Source organism: Molothrus ater, chromosome 7 (assembly GCF_012460135.2).
Source record: "Molothrus ater isolate BHLD 08-10-18 breed brown headed cowbird chromosome 7, BPBGC_Mater_1.1, whole genome shotgun sequence".
Taxonomy (NCBI): domain Eukaryota; kingdom Metazoa; phylum Chordata; class Aves; order Passeriformes; family Icteridae; genus Molothrus; species Molothrus ater.
Window position 1 is genome coordinate 19,851,688 of NC_050484.2, and position 25,455 is coordinate 19,877,142.

Here is a 25,455-nt window from a genome sequence, read left to right on the forward strand (position 1 = left end):
TTAAAGATTGTTCTTACCATTAGTGTGGCCGGAACCAGCTCATCCTTCAGCATACACAAACCTTAGTACAAAGAGCATTTGATTTGGCATCTGACAACGCAGAATTTGCTACTGAACTTGGCTACCAAATGATTTTACAAGGGAAAGTGAAAGAAGCTCAAAAATGGTACAAGACTGCTATGACACTTGATGAAACAAGTGTTTCTGCACTAACTGGTAAGGTCTTACACTTCCTTTTGGTTTTTACTAGACAATGTTTTTTGTCCAATTTTTCCAATTACTGGTACTAGGAAAATCCAAAACTGTTAGAACAGAAGCACTGGGTTGTTTTCTCAGATTCATTGTGTGCTTTCTTCCTTGTGGCAACAGTGTCTTCTTACTGAATATGTCTTTTGGTCTTGCTTATTAAAAAAATCAATCTTTTCTGTTCTAAATTAGAGCTCTCAAAGTAATAATAGTAACAGACATTTTGCTGTCTTTTACTGACTTTATTATTTAATTTCTGTAGTACCAAAGAACTAGAGAACTCTTAGCCATTACAAAAAATAAGAAAATCAATGGCATGATGGAACAAGCTGTCCATGTCCTTGTTTTGTCCAAATTAGCTTGAAAAACATAATCAAGTCAAAGCATCATACTTTAGATATGTGTGTTGCATCCAAAAAACTCCCACTCTATAGCAAGTCTCATATGTATCAAGAAAATGGAGAGTAAATTGTCATATTTCCCTGTCAGACTTTTCCCTGTATTTTTTCCTCCTTGTCTGTGCCATGGCCTTAAACAGTATTAAAAACTTTAGATTGCAGGAATGGTTTGTGTATGTGCTTGAGGTTGTTTTCCTTCTTGTACTTGTTCTGAATTTAGAAGCCAGACTTTATGGTGCTTCTGCATAGTCTAGAACCAGTTGAAGATTCACCATTTCAAACTGCTATATAGCATATTAATGTATCAATCATGTATTACCTACCCTAGGTTTTTCTGAGTATGTAAAATTGGCATTACCCTAAGTCTTGATCTATTCTTTCTAAGTCTTGATCCATTCTTTCTTTTCCTGTCACTGCTTTATGAAAAGATTGAGGAGAGGAAAAGTTAGTTCTGGAAAAGGAAGCATGTGCTTGACTAGGAGGATGAATTGGCAATAAAGTCTTTCCATGTGTTACAGGAATTATCCGTTGCCAGCTAATACAAGGGCAATTAGAAGATGCAGAGCATCAGCTGGAGTTTCTTAATGAAATTCAGCAGTCCATTGGGAAATCTGGGGTAGGAGGCATCTTTCTTTACTGAGATACTTTGATTACAATCTGAACTGTGGCCTTCTAACTGTTACACCTTCTATATTTCAGTCACTTGAGTAGAGCATTCTTAATGGAGTACTGTTAAGTCTAAGTTTCAGTTTCTCTTTTTATTTAAGTCAATGTGTTGTTTAACTTGGCAACCAGGCTGTTTGCTTGCAGAGCAAAAACATCACTTTCTGGCTGTGTTTTTTCTCTGATCTCATAATTTTGATATGTCAGGGAGGGACAAATATTAATTATTTCCAGGATTTTGTGATCAGACAAATGTAAAGGTTCTTGCACAAATTAAAGGAATTAATTGATAGAATAATCATCGTGTCCTTTACAACATGCTAAGTGTCTTAAGAGTATCCCTAAATATAAAGAAGAAATGGCTAACATTAATAATTTTGTAGTATTACATGAGTAACAGATGAATGTATCTGGAATATGCAGAATGTTTGAGGGTTTGTGTTTGTTTTTTCTTTTCTGTAGGAATTATCTTTCCTGCATGCAGTCCTAGCTATGAAAAAACATAAGAGACAAGAAGACGTTTTTGTTTTATTGAATGATGTTCTGGATACTCATTTTTCATCTTTGCATGGATTTCCTCTTGGTGTGGAATATTTTGAAAAACTAAACCCTGATTTCTTGCTAGAAATTATTAGAGAATATCTTAATTTTTGTCCAGCACAGGTAAGCACCTATAGATTGCATCTGTCTAAGAATGGGAATTTTTCATTTTGAGAACAGTTAATCATGATGCAAAAAATTAGAAAATTTTCCTTTTAAAATGTGAATTTGTTTGAAGTAAGAATATGTTTTGGGATATTACACCACTTTTTAGTCAAAGTAATGATGAAAATACACATTTTGTGAAGCGAGCAAGTGGCAGTAATGACACCTGAGGAAACTTGGGATATTTATTCAATGCATTCTGTGTGTGCAGTTGCACTGTCTTAGTATCTCTTAGGAAACTATAATGATACAGTGAATAGAGCTATCACATTATGAAACTAGGATGTTCACACCGACCACCCTATCCATGAAATATTTTTGTTGGCTTAGGATATTTTTTCAATATACGTAAATTCTTTCTTCTGTATGTTGGTAAAAATCAGTGGAATACTGCCTTTTTTTATTATTGCTTATTCCAGTGAAAAATCTCACTTACTTAGGTGGCTGAATTTGTGTGCTCTAGTTTTAGCAACAAAGGCATATAGAACTTAATAAATTGAATGGGGACCTGACATCTTTAAAGCAGGAGAAACACATTAAAAGTTTCTTTAAATAGTGTCTTCCTTAAATAGAGTATTCTTCTGAAATAGCTGGGAGCTGACTTCTATTATCCTGTCATTATTTCTAGCCTAATTATAGAATCTTTCCATAAATATGTTTATGTAGAGTTTTAAAATCTTAACAGGAAAACAAGTAGTTTTCCATTGTTGTGAGCTGCCTCGTCATCTATAAGAAAATGACAATATTTGAAAGTCTAAAACATCAGTAGCAGTGACATTTTCATGGCACAGATGGCCATGACAGAAAGTGACATTCGATGAGGTTTTGCTCTTATCTGAAGATTTCCCTGGGATATGTTCCAGAAATACTGAACAGCAATGATGGTTTTTAATTTGGAGTTAAAACTGCTTTTCTGCATTTTTGTCCATAGAAAGGTTTTCAGAAGAAAAGACAGGCTTTCCCTGAAGTTTCCTTTAGCTCTTAATTGCAAAAAAGGACCACAGGTGTTAGAAAGTGTGGAGTTAGCTAGGTGGTGGAGGCTTCCATTTTGGTTTTGGGTCCTGTGAAAATACTATTTGTGAACAGAATGATGCTTAGGTTGCCTTCTCCTTTTTTAATGTATAAACCAGCAATTAGCTAAAGTAATAGAGGGAAAGGAATAATGTTTCTGATAAAGAGCAATTAAAAGATGGGATATTGTACTGCAAGTTTGCAGCTGTTTTTCAGCTTCTATTTTCAGTTTGTTGCTAGCAGTATGGATATGTTCTGTGGTGTGGGATGAGGGTATGCATGACAGGAGCAGAGCCTTCTCAACTTTCTCATCATTTGTTCCAACTTCAGCTTTGTTGAAATATAATTCATAGTAATACTATGTTGGATGAGTTGGCCTGTTAATTCAGAATGTGTAACCAAATGTTTATGGCCTGACTCTTCTGTGTATGTCAGGTCTGAAGTGTTTCATTGTCCTTGAAGTCTTGTGTTCCTGCTAATATCAAGAAGTTGCCCCCTTAAATTTCGAATGTTTTTTATATTTCTTCTCAACAACTGTTGCTTTGACTGAAGGAAATTGCAAGGCATTGCTAATGCTCATTGGAGTTGAAAGTGAAGCTCAGACTTAAAAAGAAATGTAAATCTAAACCCTGTTGACTCAAATGCTGGTTTTTCTTAGCTTGTTGGCATTCTTTTTTTATTACTTACTTGGTTTTTTTGCTCCTAGCCTGCAAGTCCTGGACAGTCTCCTTCACCACTTCTCAAGCACTGTGCTTCAGTTCTTGAAACTGTTGTAAAAACTGTGCCTGGTCTTCAACAAGCTGTCTTTTTATTTGCAAAAGTGAAATACTTGTCAGGTAATAGTTATATGAATAGGTAGTTAACCACCTCCTTAGTTTATTTAATACAAAAAATTAATTTCACACCTGTAAATAATAATGAATATTTTTCTTTCACTGCAGAATACTATATAACAATTAAGTGAAGAACATTTGCTCTTCATTTCTTTGCCTTTTATATGAGAGTATCTTAATTTTACAGACCTATAAATAAGTATTTTTTATCTACTGTTTCCCAAAAAGTTAATTTATTGAATGATTTACAGAGGGAGCAATGAGAAAATACCATACCTTTGACCTGCTTTTGATTTCATGTCATAACCTTAGAATGCTTTGTATGTGAGTTTATTCACTGGATGCTGACATTTATTTTTTAAAAAAGGCAAATTAAAATGCTATGTATATAACATATATATGTATGTATGTATATATATGTGTGTGTGTGTATATGTGTGTGTATATATATATAGCTGTATTTCATGTCAACTGCTTTTTCACTTTCCTTCCTTTCCCCACTTCCTAGGGGATGTTGAAGCAGCCCATAGTAATTTACATTACTGTCTGGAAAGGAACCCTTCTTATGCAGAGGCACACTTACTGATGGCCCAGGTGTATTTGGCTCAAAACAATATCAAGCTATGTTCTCAGTCCTTGGAACTTTGTCTAAGCCATAATTTTGAGGTGAGTTTAACAAAAGAATGAAACAATTTTATTCAGTCATTCATCTGAAGTTGTATGTTTTTCTACATAATAATTTTCAACTGAACTTTTTATAATTCTTTCACTACAAATTTAATATCTAAATGTTAATATGAATGTGATATCTGAATATTTATCAAATAAATGACCATGAAGACAAAACTAACCCCTCACAAGTCACATTTCATGGGTCTTATGCATTACAGTATGGGATTTTTGATTTGTTGACCTCATGTAGGATTAGCAGAGAGTTGGGAACACAGTACACACAGACACACACACTCATTAGGTCTGAGTTGTGCCCAAGTGTCTTGAGACCACTTAGCTGGAAGCTACCATTTCTTTGCAAGCATGTCCCATCTTACTTCCTTTCTCCAAGTGATACAGGAAAGCTGAAGATTTATATCTAATTAGCTACCTAACTGAGGTCCTTGCCATTTCACAGAGCTCTATTTCTCTTACAGACTTTTTATTTCATGTGAAGTATGTTTTAGGAAGGTGAAGAATGGCATGCAGGACTTGTGCCAAATAATGATTATTTCCTCTAATTAATAGCCTGGTGAAGTGTGCATGCAGCAGTGTGGGAGACATTCAGAATACCTTAAAATTCAGTCTAGTTTAAAATAAAGCAGTGATTAATGTTGTTCTGTCCCAAAGTCTCATCCCTTGTAATAGTTTCTTTGTACTTAAAAAACTTACTAAATTACTAGTTTGCGTACTCTGACAATTCTTGTAATTTTGTAAGTAAATTTCTGAAATTGAATTTGTGTATATTTGGAGGAAAAAAAGAAACCAAAGTCAATATTAAAAAAACAATCGTGCAAGAGTTTGAATACATCAAGTAAAATTTGGAAACTCTTTATCTTATTCTTTTTTAAGGTGAGAGAACATCCTATGTATCACTTAATTAAGGCCCAAACCCAAAAGAAGGTTGGAGAAATATCAGAAGCTATTAAAACCTTACAGATGGCAAGGAATTTGCCTGGAATGAGAAAACCTATAGCTTCCTCAAAAACAAAAGGAAAAAGTATTGAAATTGATGCAAGTGATCGTGTGTCTGTGTTCCTAGAGTTGGTAGAAGCTCATCGCTTGAATGGAGAACCGGTAAGATGGCAAACCTGCTAAAATACTAAACACACCTGAAAACAATATTCTCTTCCCATTCCCAATTCTGTTAGTTCAGAATAGAAAACCACTTCTTTTACCAAGAGGATTTGCTTAGTAAAACTTCCAGCATGTGGATATCTGATTTGAGAACTTCAGTACCTTAAATTGTACAGAGCAAAGAAAAACAAACTATTTACAGGTGTTCAACTTTGAGACTCCAAAAACCATTTCATACTGTTGATGTTCATTCGCTGGGATGTAGATCCCTGTTTTGTTGTCAGAATGCTATTTAGCAGTAGTTTTGGATCATGTCCCTATCTTTGTGTAGCAGCAGCCCTACTATCAGCTGTGTCTGGATAAGCAATAGGACACTACCTATGTATAAGAATGTAAGAGAAGCTGTACAGTCCAGTGGTTTGGAGGCCAGCCTGCTTAAAGCAGGACCTGTTGGAGCAAGGTGCTAAATGCATTCTCTAGCTGAGGTTTGAGTATGTACTTGTTTATATGCAACACAAATGTAATTTTCTCTACTAAAACTTCTTTTAGTAGTCCATATCACTGGAGTTTTATTTAAAAAAATCAAAAATACTATGGTGAAACAAGTGGATATTATCATTTGTGGTTTTTTTGATTGGTTTGCATCATACCCATAAATACTAATAATGTCTTTATTTTTGGCTGTTCAATGACAGGAACTAAATTAATTCTATTCTTTTATTATTTTCAGCATGAAGCTGCTATAGTCATCCAAGACGCCATGAATGAATTTTCTGGAACACCCGAGGAGCTAAGGGTTGTGATTGCAAATGCAGATCTGGCAATTGCTCAAGGAGATGTGAAACATGCCTTGACTATGCTCCGCAATATTACACCTGAACAGCCTTACTTTGTACAAGCTAAAGAAAAAATGGCAGATATTTATCTTCAGTATAGGAAAGATAAGAAGTTGTATGCTGCCTGCTATAGGTAAAAGTTTGTGGTGTGCATAGTTTTCTAGATGTTTACTGATAGCGTGGTGAACTCATTTTTTCTTTCTACTACAAGAAAGGAGAAATATTTAGTGGCATGAACTCATTTGAGCAAATGTGGTAACTTTTAAGACAATAATTGGAAGTCTTATTTTGAAAAGATATACCAGATTTTTTTGGGTTTATTTTGAGAAATAAAAAACTAAAATCTGCCAAGGATAAAATTGTTCTGCCCTTCTCTTGTTTAGATACCAGTATTGACGTGTTAAATACTAAGCTAGGTTTTGTCTTCTGTTTCCAGTGACCTAGTAGAAAAACTGCCAAGTGCTCATACTTTTCTTCTTCTTGGTGATGCATACATGAATATTCAAGAGGTGAGTGCTTGCTAGAGATGAATGGAATATTTGAGTAGTTTGTTGACTTTGTCTAGTTGAAACATTGTGGCATGCTTACTCTTATTGATTGATGTTTGTCAAACAGAAACTGCTTTAGGATATAAAACGATAAATATTGACTACAAGTAACTGTTTAAATTAAAAACTGTTGAAAATGCATTTCTTATAAAAGCTTACTTGTTGAAAGTCAAGGAGGAAATGTTTTCTAGAGCAACACTGTCTCTTCTCTCAGAAGTATTGTGGCTTATGAATCAGTACTGGAGTTCCTGGAGTTGTTACCAGATTTTGTTTTCTTCATACACCTTTTCTCTTAATCTTTGACTTACATATGTTTTTATTTTACTGTTGAAGCCTGATGAAGCCATAGAAGCCTACGAGCAGGCCTTGAAGAAAAATCCAAAAGATCCATCTTTAGCAAGTAAAATTGGAAAAGCCCTAATCAAAACACATAACTACTCAAAGGTATTCTATAATTAATGTATTAGGTTAGTTGAGTACTGTTTCAGCATGTGGGCTTTGCTTGGGTAAAAGTATTATATTTCAGAGTGCTAAAATAGACATTTTGTCCTGAAAGTAAGTTCTTAGATTCCCTTCAGATGATGTGGCCAAAGGCACAGTTGGTAGATCCACACATTAGTGGATTTTAGTTCTGTTGAATTGTAGTTCTGTTGACTTGCAGTGGGTTTGGGCCTGCACTGAAACCCATGTTTTATTACTTCTCCATTGAAAAAAAAGTAAAGCAACCCTGCCATTGAATACCTAAGTAACAAGGTTGTTGTCTTTAAGATTTGTCTTTAAATTATACACAAATTTTTGCTTCTTTCTTCAAGGCAATCGGTTACTATGAGGCTGCAGTGAGAAGTGGTCAACAGAACTTCCTTTGCTATGATTTGGCTGAGCTTTTAATGAAACTGAAGCAGTATGAACAGGCAGAAAAAGTACTTCAGCAAGCTTTAGATCATGATCCTGGTAGGACTGTTATTAATTCACAGGAAAATATACAATTTTTTTTTACTGTTATTTGTGTTTTCTGCATGACTCTAAGGAGTAAATGAGTTCATGGGCACTTTTTTCCCAGTGGTTTAATTACATTTGTTAACCTTTGTGGATGTCTGAATAGAGAAGCAGTATTATTAGTAGTCCATTCTGGAAGGTTTTCTTATGTCACTGTATCACTTTCACACTTTTCAGGGGCATTTTGGTTTTCCATCTTACCTATTTCTTACTGAAAAAGTCCTCTGATTTAACACTGTATTCCTGTCCTAGTTAAGCCTTTGAGGATCTGGCTAATTTAATAGTCATGCTCAAGACAGCTTGATTTTCCTAGTGTGAAAAAATAATTAGTACTAAATACAGTTTGACCCGTGTACTTTAAAATTTTATCTTCTGTCTTAAAATGAAGCGAAAAGGTTTTTTTTAAATGCATTTTTTTATGTTTTGATAAATACACATTCTCTAAGAGAAAAATGTTTATTTTGGCTGATTGGGAAAATTATTGAATGATGTAATAATTTTTTTGGGAAATGCTAGAATATCCTTTGTGGAAAAAAATGAATTTTAGGAAATACACTGAAGGGAATGATCTTACATGGTCTAAGTTACACAGTCTAATCTCTGATGTAAAATAACATGTCACAGCCCTTAAAGACCAGTTTTCTGATAGAATATAGCTCTAGAAACGCCTTAATTTTAATAAAGATAAAACAAAATTTTTGTTTGTGTCTATATTTTAATGTGAAACTGTGCTCTAGATACTGCTTTGTCAGTAGAGTAAAATAAATTTAAGCCAGGGAAGGCTTGAATTTTTCAAATACTAATTGATGCATATCTATTCTAACCATCATTCAGAAGCAGCCTGCTGCTTTTAAGTAGATACTGAAATATTCATTTATTTTATTGAATTCATGTCTATTCCAGAATCTAGCAAAAGAAGCATAGATTGAGGTCTGGCTAGAAATTTCATTGAAGAGTCTCGTGCTTTTTGCATGTAGAGTAGCACATTATATCAATTTGGACATTTTTTGTTGACTTTTAGGAGGATTTTGACAAGAAATGTCAGGAATGGCTTTATTTCCTGTCCACTCACATCAAAATATTTTCTCTCATGTCTCTGAAAATGCTAATAAATCAGACAGTCAATTTTTTTTATTCTGTTTGTATCTTTCAGTATCTTTGACCTTAAATCTCACTTTGTAGTCTCTAATGTTTACTCTGCTTACTACCAACATACTCTGCCCACCAGCAACGCACCAAGTCAGATCACAATTCTAAATAAGTAAGATGGAGCTGTGAATTTTTCATGTAAGCTCTTTACTGGAGGACGTGATGAGTTTCTTCTTCCTTTGGCTTTCCTGGGATCAATCAGCTCCTTCAAGAATAATGTTTGTTTAATGTAATTCTTACAGTTAATGAGTTGTCTTCTCTGATGGAAGATGTACGTTACCAGGTACTTCTGGCAAAAATTTACAGCAAAATGGAGAAGATTGACAGAGCTATAGTTTCATTACAGCAGGTAATGAAAAAATCAAAATGAGGCAGGTAATGAGGAAAATCAAAAATACCTGTGAAACTTGCAATATCCTCATGTTTACCTCTGGTTTCACTTTTGTCCCATATTTGAACCATAATACTCGTGTGAATGTGGAAAATGAGTGTATGCTGGGGAAAAAGCACCAGTGACTGCTGTGAAATGTAAAGTACAGAAGGTGTTACACAGTCTGAGCTTTTTGCAAGCAATGTTATCTGAATTTTAGATCAGAATGCAGGTTTTTAATGCAAGCCTGCAATCTTACTTTGCCTTTATTTGTGTGTGGAACATAGTTTTAGCATATCAGGTGAAAATGAAATTGGCCATGAGGGCAGCTAGATGGCATATCTTTAGCTCAACATCGAAAACCATTCACAGAGCAAAATGGAGCAGCTTTCAATGGCTACCTGTTGTTTTGTTGTACTGAGGAACAGCAGTATTAGTATTAAATAGCAGTAATAAGATCTGTTCATTCTGCAGTTCAGTATTATCCCTCAGACTGAGGCTTGAAAGAATAAAGTTGGATGCTAGAGGTTTAATCCCTTAGAAAATGCTTTCTCAACAAAAAGGTTTAGCAAGAGATGTAGTCAGTACTTTCTGTTCTATTACACCTCCACTCTGTGAAAGTGAAGGTAACAGCAATAGTAAGCCTTGGTAGCATCTTCTAATCAGCAAGAAAAGTCTGCAGGTTGGTTTGAAAGGTATTTGTATGTGAGGGTTTAAATACCAGTATCGGTAAGATTTGTCTTTGTTAAATTCTTACTTTTTTTTATTTATAATGTACTTCTTTCTTTCTCAAAGTTGACTTTTTTCCCCCCAGTTCTCTTTCATTAAATTCTGCCTAAGCAGTCTCCTTCTCTTACTCTTTTCTCTACTTCTTTGTTTCTTCCAGGTTTTTCGCTATGTCACATTTCAAAAAACTTTCTGTCCTTTTGGGGTTCTTTTGTTGTTTTTTCTTCTGCCCTCAAAACTGTCCTTCCTTGTACCCTAATTCTCTTTGAAATATTTTCCTGTTCCTTTTCCTTTTGATGCCATGTTCATTTACACAAAAATACCTGCATTTTGATTTCAGCAGGACTAACTTAAATGTCTTAAACGGGTCTCTTCCCTTGGTTTTCAGAGAGATGGTGGAAGTTCTCCCCGGATGTTATTTTGTGCTTTAGTTCTAATTTCCTGCTAGGCAAAATGGTAGGGCTGTAAGAACCAGAATAGTATTAGTGCTTCCTTCTCTTAAAAAAAAGACAAGCTAACTGTTTTATAGTAGATGAATGAAATTAATTCCTTTGATAATTCTTGACTGCTTCCTGCTTTCCCCACCCCAGGCTCGGGAATTACAAGGCAGAGTGCTGAAACGGGCTCAAGTAGAGCAGCTGGATGCAGTTCCTGCACAGAAACAGTTAGCAGCTGAGATTTGTGCTGAGATTGCAAAACATTCAACAGCCCAGCGAAACTATGAAAAAGCAATTAAATTTTACAAAGAAGCCCTTGTTCACTGTGAGACCAATAACAAGGTCAGTTCTCCCTCTGACTATTTTGTGTTGTTTTTCCGTTCAGTTTTTAGTTGTAGCAAAACATTTTTCCAGTTATTCACAGAATAGAATAATTTGCAATTATTTCTGTTTCATGATATACATAGAACCTTGAACTTTCTCCCCTTCTTTGCTTATCATGATAGAATAGTTGCATGCACTGCTAACTTCTGTCTGGTACAAGAACTCCTGACTCAAGTGGTGTCTGCATGCACTCACAGTGAGCATGTCTTCAGGTACCAGTAATGATGGAGATTGAAACAATCTTGCTTGGTGCTTGTCCTCTGAAATGAAATCCCAGTGATTTTGGTCAATACAGACAATTTCTGTCTTTTTCTGTGTCTACTTTTATCTGGGCTTGGTAGGATTCTGATTTTAGTCACAAAATGTTGCTGATCTTGAGCAGGGTTATTGTACTGCTTCTCTCTTCTCTGCACAGTCTCTTTCCCACAGGTTGATAAATACAGGTAAATTCAGATTTATTTTTATCCTCCTCTTCCTTCTTACAATTTTGTAACCCTGGGCTTTGGAGATAAGAGAGGGAGAAGCAAAAATCTAAGAAATCTATGACTATAATGAGCACGAAGATTAAAGTGAGGTTTTTTCTAGATTAAAAATCAATAAACACAATTTTTGTTCATTTGCCATGATATGTTATCATAATGATGTTATATCCTTAGGCGTATGTGAACACTTCTTATTTTGATGCTTGTTACTGAACAGCTGTCACATGCACAAGCTGCTAAATCCATCCCTTAGTTTAATATTTGAACTCATGTGTTGTGGGTCCAAGAATCCATGTCCTTCCTAAAGCTACAACTTCAGTGTATTTGAGACAGGCTTTTCTCAAGATATCTTCTAAGAGTGATGTGGAGAAGAAAAATAAGTTGGGAAGGGAAAAAAAACATCCTTAAAATGGTGATTTCCCCATTAAGAGCAAGGAGACTCCCTGTCATAGTACAGGTACAGCTGTGGCTTTTTTGTCAGTATCAAAGCCTTACCTTGTCTTTCATACCAATACTGAAATACCAGCATGGCATTTCCCTTCAGTTCTTGCTAAAATCATACTTCTAAGAGATTCCCAATGTTATAAGATGTAGACATTTGTGCTAAATATCTGTTAGATATTACTGAAAATTTTTGCTTTAATCCTACTTTGCTAGCAACACAGAATATAGTGACATCTTAGAAAATAAGTCTGAGTTTCTCATTAATAACTCCCTGCCTACTTGTTGAGTAACAAAAGCAAAATATTTTGTTACCCACAACTAGTGTAAAGGAGTTATCTCAATGTACTTTTATAGTTTCTGTGGATTTGAACTTGTTTTCTTTTCTTCGTTTTTAAAAGCATTGCTAGTACACGATTAGAATTAAATTCTTTTAGATTACAAAATATTATTTTGAGCTGTTGAAAGTCCATCTGTCTCTTGGCACCTTCAGAGTTTACTTTCCTTAAAATTATATGTGGAAATAATGGAAATTCCTTTGAAACTATCTGTACCTTGTTTCATTAGAACAAAATCTCCTGTATTTTAGCCAAATGGATTGAAATACTGCATTATTCAGGTAAATGTGAAGAGATTGCAGTCCATGTCACAGGGGAGTTGTGTTGTTTTGTTTGACACAGTGAAATCTGGTAGGTAGTACCCTCGCTTTGTTTCCTTGCTCAGGTAAGAGGCAGTGCGGTTTCCTGAAGGAGACTTGAAGGGTGTTGCAGGTTGCATCATGCACATAATTTCATAGTATCGTTTGTAGTGGAGTTGAAAATTTAGAGACCACTTCCACTCACTAGATTCTAGTGTAGAACTCCAGTTTAGTTTTTGCTTTCTGCAGGAAGTATTCCTTTGACTCCAAGACTGCCGTTTGGTATTCCACTGAGTTGTGCACATAAGAGCAGCAGCTTAAAGAAAGCTTTCATAGTTAAAAGTTCTGACATGCATTCATTCTCTGTATCATTTCAGTGTTTACCCACCTGCCTTCCTGTTTCAGAATTACATGGTATATGTTTGAGTATGAACAGAACAGGAAGTAGGAAGAAAACAGTTTAAAAATTGTGCTAGAAGCCTGCATGTTTTGAACAGGATTTCAAAACACTGTTCTGATTCAGAAGTGCCTTTCACAAGTGTAACTAGTGAAAGAATTATGGTGCAATTATAAATATCTCCCTTTTGGAAACAAAATCAAAACAGCATTTAAATTTAAGTAGGAGTGACTTACAGTTTATCTACTGCTAATATTGCTTTGTGAACAGTTTACCTTCTGTTTGCTTCAATAGAAACTTTCTTAGTGTTTATAAAGTTTTCTGTGGCATTTTATTCAGAATAGTCTATGATGGGACTTCAGCTTTAAGAATGTATGCTGGTGTACGTTTCAGTTGTCAATATTTACTCTGTGGTGGCTTCTCAGAAGCGGATTCACACAGAGTCTTGATGTGGTAGGTTGGAAATGCAAATAAGAAAATAGTTTCTTCTGAAACTTACTTGTACTCCAGAATTAGTTGGTGAATGTTAATGAGGTATTTGTTTTTTTCAATATGTTTAAAACTACTTTCACTTACATTTTTCCAAGAACATTATTCATACCTAAATACTGGTGTTTTCAGAGCAATACTATCTGAGCAGCCCTGTTTTCAATGTACCTTTAGAATATCCCTCAGAAGAAGAAAAGTTTTGTTTCTTTTGAAAGGTGAGGGAATGAAAATGGATTACATTAATTGACTGAGAGCCCACAGGAAACAACAGAAAAGGCTTTCTCTTTAGTGGAGATACAGTTTTTCCCTAGAGCCCTGTAATATCAGGTTGATACTCAGAACGGAACCAACTTTTTTCATCTTTGAATTACATGCAGTTAAATATTTTAATATACAGGCAATGTTGGAGCTTGCACGTTTATATCTTGCACAAGATGATACTGATGCCTGTCAACATCAGTGTTCCTTACTGCTGAAGAATGACCAAGATAATGAAGCAGCAACGATGGTATGTGCTGTTATACTAATCCTGCATCAATGCTTTTTGAAGTTTGTGTGCCTGCAATATGATATATTCATAAAGCACTACTTTTAAAAGAGCTTACAGCTTTGTGATTTCAAAAAAAAAAGTGAAAAATCCATGGCAACAAAATGTTTTTCTGTTTATGCCAGCTGATGTTTCAACATGAAGTTTCTAGCAGTCATAGCCATTGTTCTACTTCAATATAAAATGAGTCTTTAGAAGTAACACAAAAAGTGTTGTAGTAAGATTGGATAAAGTATGGCTCAATGCATGTTCTGTTGATAATTGGCTAATACTCAAGGAAGAAGCTACTTTTCCAGCACAGTAATATGAAAACAATTTTTTTAAAGTGCTAGAATAAGAGAACTATTTATTTAAGGTAATTTTATAGCCTCATTCAACCTTAGTTACTCATATTTCTACTTAACAAGTTTTAATCATAGCTGCAGGTTCTTGTCTAGGACATGTATACTTCTTGGCCAAAAGACAGCTCAATAGACTAAGCAACTTTTGATGTAACACACTAGGAGCAAAGTTATTGTAAGATCGGAATAATTTCTTTTCTCATAGCAATCTAACATCTGAAATTTGTTCTAGTATGGTGCATGAACAAAAGTAATAGTACTCTTGAAATATGTTATTAAATCTACTCTATATTAGCTAACTATCAGTGGAGAGAAACTGAAATTAAAGAACTCATTTTACCTTCCCTGCTGAAATGAGCTATCATCTTTCTGTAATCCTAACTGTAAACTGACTTTGCTTTCCATGTGCATAACCCGAAGTTACTAGAAATAAAATTAGGAGTAAAACTATGCAATGGTAGAAAAAACATATTTGAAAGATATGGCAGACTACTTAATTAACTTTTAATTTTCACCTTATGTGAAAAGGTGTTCATGTACTTGTTCATTATTACCCATGTGTGTTATATATTGTGTTTGTTTTCCAGAAAGTAATAAAAAGTCCAAGTGATTTTGCTTCCTGTGCAGATCCTGCAGCACTTTAAAACTGTAGTTTTAGCTCTCCACATAACCACAGTTCATTAGTGTTTCCTCCCAAATTTACCCTAAACCAAGATAATTATTTATAACTTTTGTTTAACAGTTTCACAATTTATAATGTTTTGTTTTCTCTAAATTGTTCAATGCTCTAGATGATGGCAGATCTCATGTTCAGGAAGCAAGATTATGAACAAGCTGTTTTTCATTTCCAGCAGCTCCTGGAACGCAAGCCAGGTGAATGTTTAGCAGTGATACTTTTAATTTGTTTTGATATATAGTTCTAATGAAAGAGATGAATAAATAGCTGAATAAAAACTCTTTGTTTGATTAAAAAAAATGTTTTATTTATAATGTAATGGATACTAAAGCCAAAGACCATTATCATACATAAAAACATAAGGGTGGTTTAAGAGAATATGATAAAAAAATATTTCGTGTAGATACAGTAATTTACTTTGCTGCAATGTAATGTGCATATTTTACCTTAAGCCAAATACAAATAGGGTGTTATTTACTTCTTCACTGTAAAGCACTTTCTTTTGTATTAAAACTGTCAAGTGCATGAGCACAAAGGTAATATTTTATTTGAAGACTAATAAAGGAAACTTGTCTTGGACAGCAGTAAGTTTGTTTTAGCAATTTTCAGGTCAGAACCAGAGCGAAAGCTACTAAAATCTATTAAAATTTTACTGTAATGAATGTAAAGCTTTCCAGTGGACTTTGAAAGAAGTCACAAGAGTGCAGCAAATGGTTTTGAGTGCTTTTGAAAGTGAGGGACTGGTATACTTCTATAAAAACCTTTATAAAGACATTGCAAGTATCACTTGACATCTTCATTCTTGTATCTGAGGTTACTGTGTAATGTGCCTTATGTATTAAATTTTTATAGGTGAAAAAATTAAGGCAGGCTCATTATTTCTTATCTTATTCGTATAGCAAATAAATAGAATTACAGTCTGCTAATTATTTGTATATTTAGATAACTATGCAACCCTCTCTCGATTAATTGATCTGTTAAGAAGAGCCGGGAAATTAGAAGAAGTCCCAAGATTTCTTTTAATGGCTGAAAAACATTCTTCCCGAACAAAGATTGAACCAGGATTTCACTACTGCAAAGGACTGTATCTTTGGTACTTGCAATTATTATTAAGATAAAATTTATTTGACTATGAAGTATAGATTTAAAATAATTTTCTTGTCATCCATTATCATTTAAAGGTGCTATATTGATTTGGTTAAGTTGTCAGGATTTAAGGGAATTCTCAGTTTCTCTGAATATCTCAGTATGTTCTTCCAGGTTCAATAATGTAATTCTGTTTATCTTCACATTTTATAGTTTGTCAGACTATTTTTAGTTTGCAAAAACAAGATCCTTGCAATAGTATGCGTGCTGTCCAAGCCTTGCTATATCAGTGTGTGCAAATGGGTCATCTGTTTTTAAATACTTGGATTTATTGGGATTTGGGTGGAATTTGGAGCAGACAATTTTACTTGCCCAGCTTTAAATATTTTAATTGTCCGTGTAGGTACACAGGTGAACCGAACGACGCACTGCGGCATTTCAATAAAGCTCGAAAGGACAGTGACTGGGGACAGAATGCAGTCTACAACATGATTGAAATTTGTTTGAACCCAGATAATGAGACTGTGGGTGGAGAAGTCTTTGAAAATCTCGATACTGACATAGGGTAGGTGAATTAAATAAATATTGCTTGGGTTATTCTGTCGTCTCCCTCCTCTGCTGCCCCTTGACAATGTGCATTAATTTAAATTGCTAGAACTTTGAGATCTTCTAGTGCTTTGAGAATTCTGTGTTATTGTGATAGACCATTCTATACTGTAATAAGTGGGTCCCAAGCAGAAAATGTAGTAGATTTTCTCTGGAGTGCTGGTCACTTGCAGTGTTACAATCAGCTTGTTGGATTGGAATTGCTGTTGTTGAAGAGGATCAATGTAGAATGCCTGTATACCAGAGCCATTTTTCTAAAAACTGGCATATCCTTAGCACAGAAGCATTTCTAACTTGTAATTAGTTTGTTGTGTATTAAAAAAATAAGCTTGTATGAACATTTTTTTCTGATAATAGTAATTCAACAGAGAAGCAGGAATCTGTGCAATTGGCTGTAAGAACAGCAGGAAACCTGCTGAAGGAGCTCAAGCCTCAAACCATTCAGGGTCACATTCAGCTGCGAATCATGGAGAATTACTGTCTCATGGCAACCAAACAAAAATCAAGTGTTGAACAAGCACTGAGCACTTTCACAGAAATAGTTGATGCTGAGGTTAGTAACCTGTCTCATTTCCTCACTCTTCCCTTTCTTACTTAGTACATTTTTTTAAACAACTCTTGCAGTTTACATTCAGCAGCAGTGGCACATGTTAGTGCTATTTGCTCTAAGGATTATTCTTCTATTGAAGAAGATTTTATATAAAATTTGAAAAAGGCATTGATTTTTTTTCCAATGCACTATGACAAATGTATTTACAGCACAACCTTAGAAAGAGATGTAGAGGCAGAATACCAACAGTGAGTCAGGAGCACTGAGAAGGAGAAGGAAGCATTTCATTTAGCTCCTGATATAACTACTCTCTGCATGTAGGAGTTGCAGTTGCAAGATGAGAGAGTACTAATGAAGTAAAAAATTGCAGTTGTGCCAGGAGTTCTTACTGCTTGCTTTTGAGGCTCTTGCCTAGAATGGTAGCTTTTAAGAATCCTGTTTGTTTATATAAAGCTTGGATGCACACAGTTTAGATATTAAATTTTTAGGAGCTGTGTACCTAATAAGAGGAATCAGAGTCCCTTTCGCTAATATTTGACAGGCACTTCTGCAAGTGAAAAATACCACTTTTAATGTAACTTCCAAGTGACTCCAGATTTTATCTGAAGTGTTTATTTGTATGTAAAAAGTATAGCTCTTAGTGGTATCAGATTTTTTTTTTTCTTGTGAGATGAAATACCTGTGGATTTTTTTAGCATTTCTTCTGCCTGGGTGGTTATCATGATTACAGAAATAATTGTAGCACTAGGTGCAAAACATGTCTGTAAGATTAGATGCTCTATCTTTATTTCCTGAGATATAGCTTTTAGTTTAGTTTTTAGATACCTGATGAAAGTCTTACTTTAAAAAAATTAAAATCAAAATAAAAGCATCAAGCATTCACTGTACTTTTACTGCAGAAGGATCATATACCAGCACTTTTGGGAATGGCCACGGCCTACATGATCTTGAAACAAACTCCAAGAGCCAGAAATCAGTTAAAACGGATTGCAAAAATGAGCTGGAATCCCATTGATGCAGAGGAGTTTGAAAAGAGTTGGCTTCTGCTTGCAGATATATACATTCAATCTGCCAAATACGATATGGCAGGTGAACTTCTAAAACGATGCCTTCGTCATAACAGGGTAAGTCAGTGCACACTGAAAGTAACCTTAGAACCTTTCTATTTTAATTCATCAAAATGTTTACTTTTCCTCTGAAACAGAATTTTTAAATGTATTTATTTGTTCATTTGCCTGGTATTTCACTTAGTAAGGAGAAGTAGGCCAAAACAAGACAGGAAACCAGCAACTTCACACTGGAGGGTAGTAAACAAACCTGTGAATGCTGCTTAGTCATTTTTGTTCATGTTCTGCAGCAACTTCCGCAAGTTTCAGCTGAGGGGACTCTAAAAGCTTGGATTGTTTATGAAATGTCAGAGATGCATTTCACAGTCTCACGAAACTGATGAAGAAAGATGTGGCTGTGTGAATTTTGGAGACTTGCTCCATTTACTGACATGCAATCTTCATGTTTTATGTTTCTAAACATTTATGTTCATAAGCCTGCTGCAATGCAGGATTAGTTTTTTTAATGCTGGTATTAATCTTTTTCCATGGCAATACTGTCTGGTAGATTGTCAGGGGACAAGGTCTAATGTGTTGTTTACCTCAGGGTTCCTGAGCAGGCAAACTGCACAATACCCTGCTTTGACTATGGGAACTGGTATAGATCTTAGCTTCTGCTTATTTTTCATTTTGATCAGCAAAAAGGTGATCATGTTTTTATATCTTGACTTCCCTTCGTGTGAGGCAGTCCAGTAGACTGGTGTTCCATACACACTGTGCTGCAGGTTCAGGGTACTGTTTATAGAGCAGAGATTTGGTTTAGAAAAGGACACAATGCTTATTATACTTTTTTTATTAATTCAATAGCATAGAAGGTAAGGTTCATTATTCGATCACATTTTAGCAGCTTCTGAGAGATGTTTTTTGAACACTTGATTTCTGAACATAAAATCGAGAAACAGCTACCACAGTTCTTGTATAGTACTAATATGTACTTCTGCAGAGAGGCCTCTTTAAAATAGGGTGTGTTCCATTTCAAAATCCTTACAGTTGAAGGATAAACACGAGTCATCTCCCAAAATAAGACTTATCTTGAAATAGATGGTCTTTTGAGGAGGTGTATCCCATGAATGCTGCTTTGTTGTATAAATTACCAAATGTAAAATATAGCCTACCAAGTAATTTATTTTCTTCTAAAAAGTTTGAGACCCATGAGTGACTCAGATAAACAGGCTCTGCTTTTAGCAAGGAGGATAGCAGATTAGAAGTGTGTATATCTGGCTCTACAGGAAAGAGAGGGACTTCTCTCCAACTTGCATGCAAAGCTGGTAAGCAGGAATTGTGCTCTACAAAGAGATGTTGAGTGGTTTACATCTTAACATAGCTTGTCAATCCACAAGACAATATTTTATGTGGTAGTCTCCAATTTGGAAGACTTGATTGGATTGAGAAAACAAGTTACTGTGATTCTGTTAGTTCTTCTGTTAGTTTAACAGAATTGAATGACGTATATATACAATTTAAGTAAATATGTTGATGAAAATTTCGTAAAAGCCTAGTGTAATTTAATAAGGTTTTTTTTTTATTTTGAAAGACTTAGGATTGGTTAGTAAGATGGCAGTGAGCAGACTGTTTCTATGAAATTGAGGCTTCCTCCTGATTGCTCCTCTTGATTTTGAACTTTTTGGTTTGTTTGTTACAAATGAGAGGGGAAGTATATATTTATTCTCAACTTTCAAGCATTCCCATACGGATCCCACTATGCTGTGATTTGAAAGCTTTTAATCACTAGATTTTGAAAGCCTGACTGGAAGTAGTAAATTTCAAGATGGAAGGTAATTTATCTATCAATATTGTTTTGCGTTGTCTTTGTAAAAAAGTTGCATATGTTTTTCTCTTGAAAATGTTATACATATTGGCAGCATGATAATATAAACTGTTCATGGTAAGGGCATGCAGTAGTTAGGTTTTTTATAAATTGTTTTCCTGCTTTATGAACTAAATATAATATTTCTGCATGAATTACTATATCTTTTATATGAAGTTTTATTATGGAGTTAGATGGATTTATATGTGTGTATAATATAAACAAAGCTAGTATTTTCAACTAATGCTTAATAGTTTTTTGGAACCTGCTTTTCAGATGCTTGTGACTTATTCCTTGGATTCATAAGAAATTAAATACTTAATGGTTGATTTTTCTTTTTAGGTTACTTTTGACTCTCTTTAAGCTTTAATTGGAAAATTATAATGTTAAACCATTTCCAAAATAAGGCTATGAACATACTTTCTTAAGAAAAAAATCCAGACAATGTTTGTGGAAGGTACAACACTAGACTTGAAATGCAGCCGTATGGGGTTATTAGTAACTGAGAGAGATATCTATTTTTGTAGAGTCGTTGCAGTGGTCTCTGTGATGAACTCTGTTCTTGACCTGGAGTAGAGCATAATTCTGTGTAACTCATTTATAACACAGATGCTTTAAATCAAGACTATTGTGTCATCAAAGTTAGAATAAATATAACTTTTATTTTCCAGTTGTATGGATTTGGAGTGTTTTAGCAATTAATTTGTCGTATTACTATATGCAAGCTTACTTAAATAAAATTTTGAATGAATATTTATATTTTGCAGTCATGCTGCAAGGCTTATGAATACATGGGATACATAATGGAAAAGGAACAGGCATATAAGGATGCAGCAATAAATTATGAGATGGCCTGGAAATATGGAAACCAGACTAATCCAACAGTAGGCATGTATATATATAACCTCTAAAGTATGATTTTGGACACTATGGTAGGAATGAAACAACTGCCTTTTACTGGAAAGACTGCTTTTAATTTTCCATAGAAATAAAGTATCACTGGTTTTCCTTACATAAAACCACAAATGTTTAAAGGTGTACTGAACATGGAAAGCCCTCATGGCAAGAGGTAGCAGCTTTATGATACTTCAGAAGCTTCTGCTTACTGTTTTAGTACAAGATTAGCTCTGAAACAGTTGCAGTTGACTGTTTGTGAACAACTTTCTCTATATGTACAACTTTAATAATATATTTATAGTAATCTACTGTATACTGTTTGTAGTAGAGAGTCTTTTATAATTGTATATAAATATACGTGTATTATGTTGGCAGGTCACTGATTTATTTCATTTTTGATTCAAATTCTCTATATGGATCAGGTTTTATGTACGTGAGTGAGGATTTAAAAAAATTATTTTGAGTGTCTTTAAATAGATCTATTTTAAAAAAGATGGCCAACTGAAAACTTGAGGCACTAGTCAAGTTTCAGTTTGGATAATAAATTGCAATTTGCACTAAATTGTCACATACTAGGACAGTTTCAACGTAGGAAACCCTTTGTGAAAAGGATACATAGGATTAAATGCCATTTTCTTACTCAACGCCTAGAATCTGTCCATAGGTCCCTAGGCCAGTGATTGACAGGAATTCTCTTCCAATTTTTGGGATGTGTTTATTGCCCCTTGGAAATACATACAACCTCTAGTCTTTCATCTGTGCTTACCCTTTGTTCCCTGTGGGTTTTTTAGCATTAGGATGAGAGAGTCTTTGGCATCAGCTGAAAAACCAGTGTTTTTAAAAAAATATTTTAACTGTTATGTGCATGGACTGCCAAACATTTTGTTTCTTTACCTGTAACTGCAGTGGTTTGGTTCATGGTTTTATCTAATACGATCTGTAGATTAAAGTAGTGACTAAATGTTTGTGGGTTAGCTCCTGCTTTTATAACATAGTTTTGAAAATGCACATACATGGATGGATTACCAAAACTGAATGTGTTGTGAGTCATATGTACTGTGAGTCAAAAAATTAGGAGGGTCAAACCAGAGGAAGGCTTATATCAAAACAGAAATAAAAATAACTGATAGAAATCTGACTATAGGTTAAATGGAAAAACCTTCATATATCTATCTGAGTTTGGGTGCAGTAATTTTTACTAGATGTTCCTGCTCTTGTAGACTGAGCCGTGGTGTTGTTGCTAAAATATTGCAGTTGTTAATCTAATTGTTAATCTAATGAAAGGTATTAGAAGTTTCAATTGTAAAGATTTGTGATTTCTTGAATTTGTACGGAACATAGATCAAGACTTTTCATTTTTTTATTTTGAAACCCTCTGGAGAGTTGTAATGCAACAAATTACAAAACCTTTTGATATCTACATAGGAGAGTTCCATAGTGAAATTAAACTGTGAAATAATCTTGCACACAAAAGAGAGTATGATATTGAAGGTACTTTGTGCATTTGTTTCTGGTTTTGCATTACAGCATTCTGAGGATTGTCATGCATTAGAACAAAAATGGTTAAAGCAGCAAATTTCCATCTAGCAAGTAAAGCCATACAAACTGGTATCAGATCCTGTATTTGCCAGTGAGGATAAGTTTAAAAATGAAAGATTTAAAATTTCATATTTTGGAAATTGCATGCTTATAATGTTTTTTTTCCTCAGGCCTAATCACTGTCCAGGCTGATATACTTGAGGTTTACCTCTTAGGTTGCAAGTATCAGCCTGGCATGTTGTTATGCGACTTAGCTATTCCATGTGACTTTTTATATCAGTGGTCTGCTGACACTGGTCCTGAATAGCATTTTAATTCCCTGGTTCGTTGTCCCTTTTTTTTTCTTTTTTTTCACTATTTTATTTTAATAATGGAATTACCTTTACAGAGGGACAGTGTATTGCAGGTCACAGCAAGAAACTCTGTGGGACACCATGGCAATTGAAAGAACGCAGCCATTATGTATTCTCTCTAGTAGCACATGCTCCCCAGAATAATGTCTCCTTTTGATTCAGACATAGCTATCAGTGTGTAAAAGGACTTTTATTTACTACTTGAAGTGACCTTCAGTAGAAATTTTGATCATTACCAGGCTTATATGAGTTAACAGTAGGGAAAAAATAACTTTAGAAACATATGGTGATCCAAAATAAATTTAAATGTGATATTTTTATTATTCAGTACAGAAACTGAAATTGTTGCTTTTCCTCTCCCCCCTCTCCCCTCACCTCTTTAATTACAGGCTACAGGCTGGCTTTCAATTACCTGAAAGGGAAGAGATATGTTGATGCAATTGATGTTTGCCATAAGGTAGAACTTGTATATGTGTTTAATACTCTGTCTCCTGTAGCAACATTCTTTACATAATGACCCTTCTTTTTGGTTGAGTTTACATTTCTAAAATACATGCTTAATGTTGGAAAAGTGCCCTATCTAAAAAGTTAAATATCCTCTTCATAATTGCTCTGTCTTGAGCTCCATGGAGGCAGATAAATGAAAGTGACTGGCTATCATATGTGAAGGGATATTCAAATGGCACTGCCTTCTTTTGGCCGTGCTGTTGCAACTTGGTGAATCCATACAGAAGTATAGATGAAAAAATTTATCAAATCAAATATTAGTATCAGAATGCACTGTTAGAAAGTAATTTGGGGTATTAACTTTGTATGGTCCAAACACAAGCAGAGCGAATGCAGAGTAAGAGGAAGGGCTAGTATTAAAGAAGTAGAAGGAATATTATTAATTAATAATTATTCATATTAATAATAAAATAAATTAAATAATAAAACAAATTAAATTTGCTCTATTTGGGAGAAATAAAGATAATTAGGATGGGCAAAATGAATGGAAGGGTAAGAGAGAAGAGGGAGTTGAAGAGGAGAAGATGAAGTAGGTAGAATATGCTAAAAAAGGCCCAAGGGAATGAAAACATAAAGGCAGTTCATCATCGCAGAGAAAGTATGCTTAAAACCTCAAAATGTCTCCCGAGGTGACTTCTGATTCATGCATTTCAAGCCACCCAGAGAGAGGCTTTAGCCTTGGACCCCCATGTCTTCTGCACCAAGCTGAAGGGACAGTGGAAATGAAGCAAAGTGTCTTTGATAGAGGTGGTTTTGACTTGCATGTGTGGTGGTCTCTATCCACAATTAAATATTTGTGCGTTCTTAAAACAAACGTCGTTATTTTAGTTTTAAAATGTGTCAGCTCAAACTTTTGGATTGTATTGTCTTTTAACAGGTCCTTAAAGTACATCCAAACTATCCGAAGATCAGGAAGGAAATACTGGACAAGGCCCGTGCATCTCTGAGAAACTGAATTTGTTTTTTGTATGACTCATGGAGTTCTGTTAACCAGACTGTGGAAACTATGAATGAAATACTGCAGTGACAGAGACCACGTCAGCAAAAAAATACTTTGGATATGATGAATTTAACTATATCAGAGATCTGGATTATTTTTATGAAAAATCTGCAACCCTGAAAGAAACTGTATTTTTTTCTTATTCAGGATAGAATACCGTTCCCACGTGTGTTATGTAAAGTGTTTTTGGCATTATAAAAATGTTTTAAACATACAACTCAATATTTTGTTGTGTTTATTTGAAACAACACTAAAACAACAACCTGTCTTATCTACTGGAGGTGCATTGTTAAAGATGCTGGATTTTAGTTCATGTAAACCATTATTTCATAATTACAGTGTAATCTTTATTAGTACAGGTGTATTTCTAAATTATGAGGGGGTTTTATTTCTACATATATTAAAGATGTGCTTTATTTTTTAAAAAAATCTTGAAAACAAACAGCTGTGTGCATTGTTCTCAATTAAATTTATATTTTTAAATGAAAATATAACAGTTAAAATTTAGATCCTATGTAAATACTGAGAAAAGACTTTTGTAGATCCTGCAGCTCTTACACAGAATTTACTTTCTGCTCATGCTATTATCCACCTGTCAGATCACCATGAAGAGAACTGTTCTTAATTTGTAGTGGATAGTCTTTCAACACTGTATGTGTAGACAATATAGTCATATGCAGAAATTGGCACTCATTTTGTTTGATCTCTATGAAACATCTTTTTAGGGAAATAACTTTTATTACAGGAGATTATGATCTTGTCTCACATACAGAATACCTGTGAATCTTTAGGGGAGCAGTAGCGTGTCATGAATGAGGGAGAGGAAGGAGAAAGATCAGGTTTCTTTTCACTGATGCAGAATTTTTGAAAAAACCCTGTTGCACTGCTGTATTTGGTTTTCAAG

At 34.5% G+C, this 25,455-nt stretch overlaps 1 protein-coding gene across 2 annotated transcripts in view; it reads left to right on the forward strand.

Annotated features, from left to right (window-relative positions):
• TTC21B (tetratricopeptide repeat domain 21B) overlaps positions 1–24,773 on the forward strand; it is a 34,086-nt gene extending 9,313 nt beyond the window's left edge. Inside the window, exons 9-29 of one of the 2 annotated variants that reach the window (XM_036386435.2) lie at positions 24–216; positions 1,163–1,260; positions 1,770–1,970; positions 3,730–3,859; positions 4,365–4,522; positions 5,420–5,644; positions 6,375–6,613; positions 6,917–6,989; positions 7,362–7,472; positions 7,841–7,979; positions 9,416–9,522; positions 10,860–11,048; positions 13,934–14,044; positions 15,216–15,297; positions 16,043–16,193; positions 16,590–16,751; positions 17,150–17,345; positions 18,242–18,466; positions 21,023–21,143; positions 23,434–23,501; positions 24,429–24,773. In XM_036386435.2, coding sequence (XP_036242328.2) covers positions 24–216; positions 1,163–1,260; positions 1,770–1,970; positions 3,730–3,859; positions 4,365–4,522; positions 5,420–5,644; positions 6,375–6,613; positions 6,917–6,989; positions 7,362–7,472; positions 7,841–7,979; positions 9,416–9,522; positions 10,860–11,048; positions 13,934–14,044; positions 15,216–15,297; positions 16,043–16,193; positions 16,590–16,751; positions 17,150–17,345; positions 18,242–18,466; positions 21,023–21,143; positions 23,434–23,501; positions 24,429–24,506 — 3,057 coding nt within the window. In that variant the 3' untranslated portion in view covers positions 24,507–24,773. The remainder of the gene's footprint in view (positions 1–23; positions 217–1,162; positions 1,261–1,769; positions 1,971–3,729; positions 3,860–4,364; positions 4,523–5,419; positions 5,645–6,374; positions 6,614–6,916; positions 6,990–7,361; positions 7,473–7,840; positions 7,980–9,415; positions 9,523–10,859; positions 11,049–13,933; positions 14,045–15,215; positions 15,298–16,042; positions 16,194–16,589; positions 16,752–17,149; positions 17,346–18,241; positions 18,467–21,022; positions 21,144–23,433; positions 23,502–24,428) is intronic. The other variant, XM_054515477.1, reaches the window with a different exon arrangement.
• Positions 24,774–25,455: the final 682 nt, after the last annotated feature.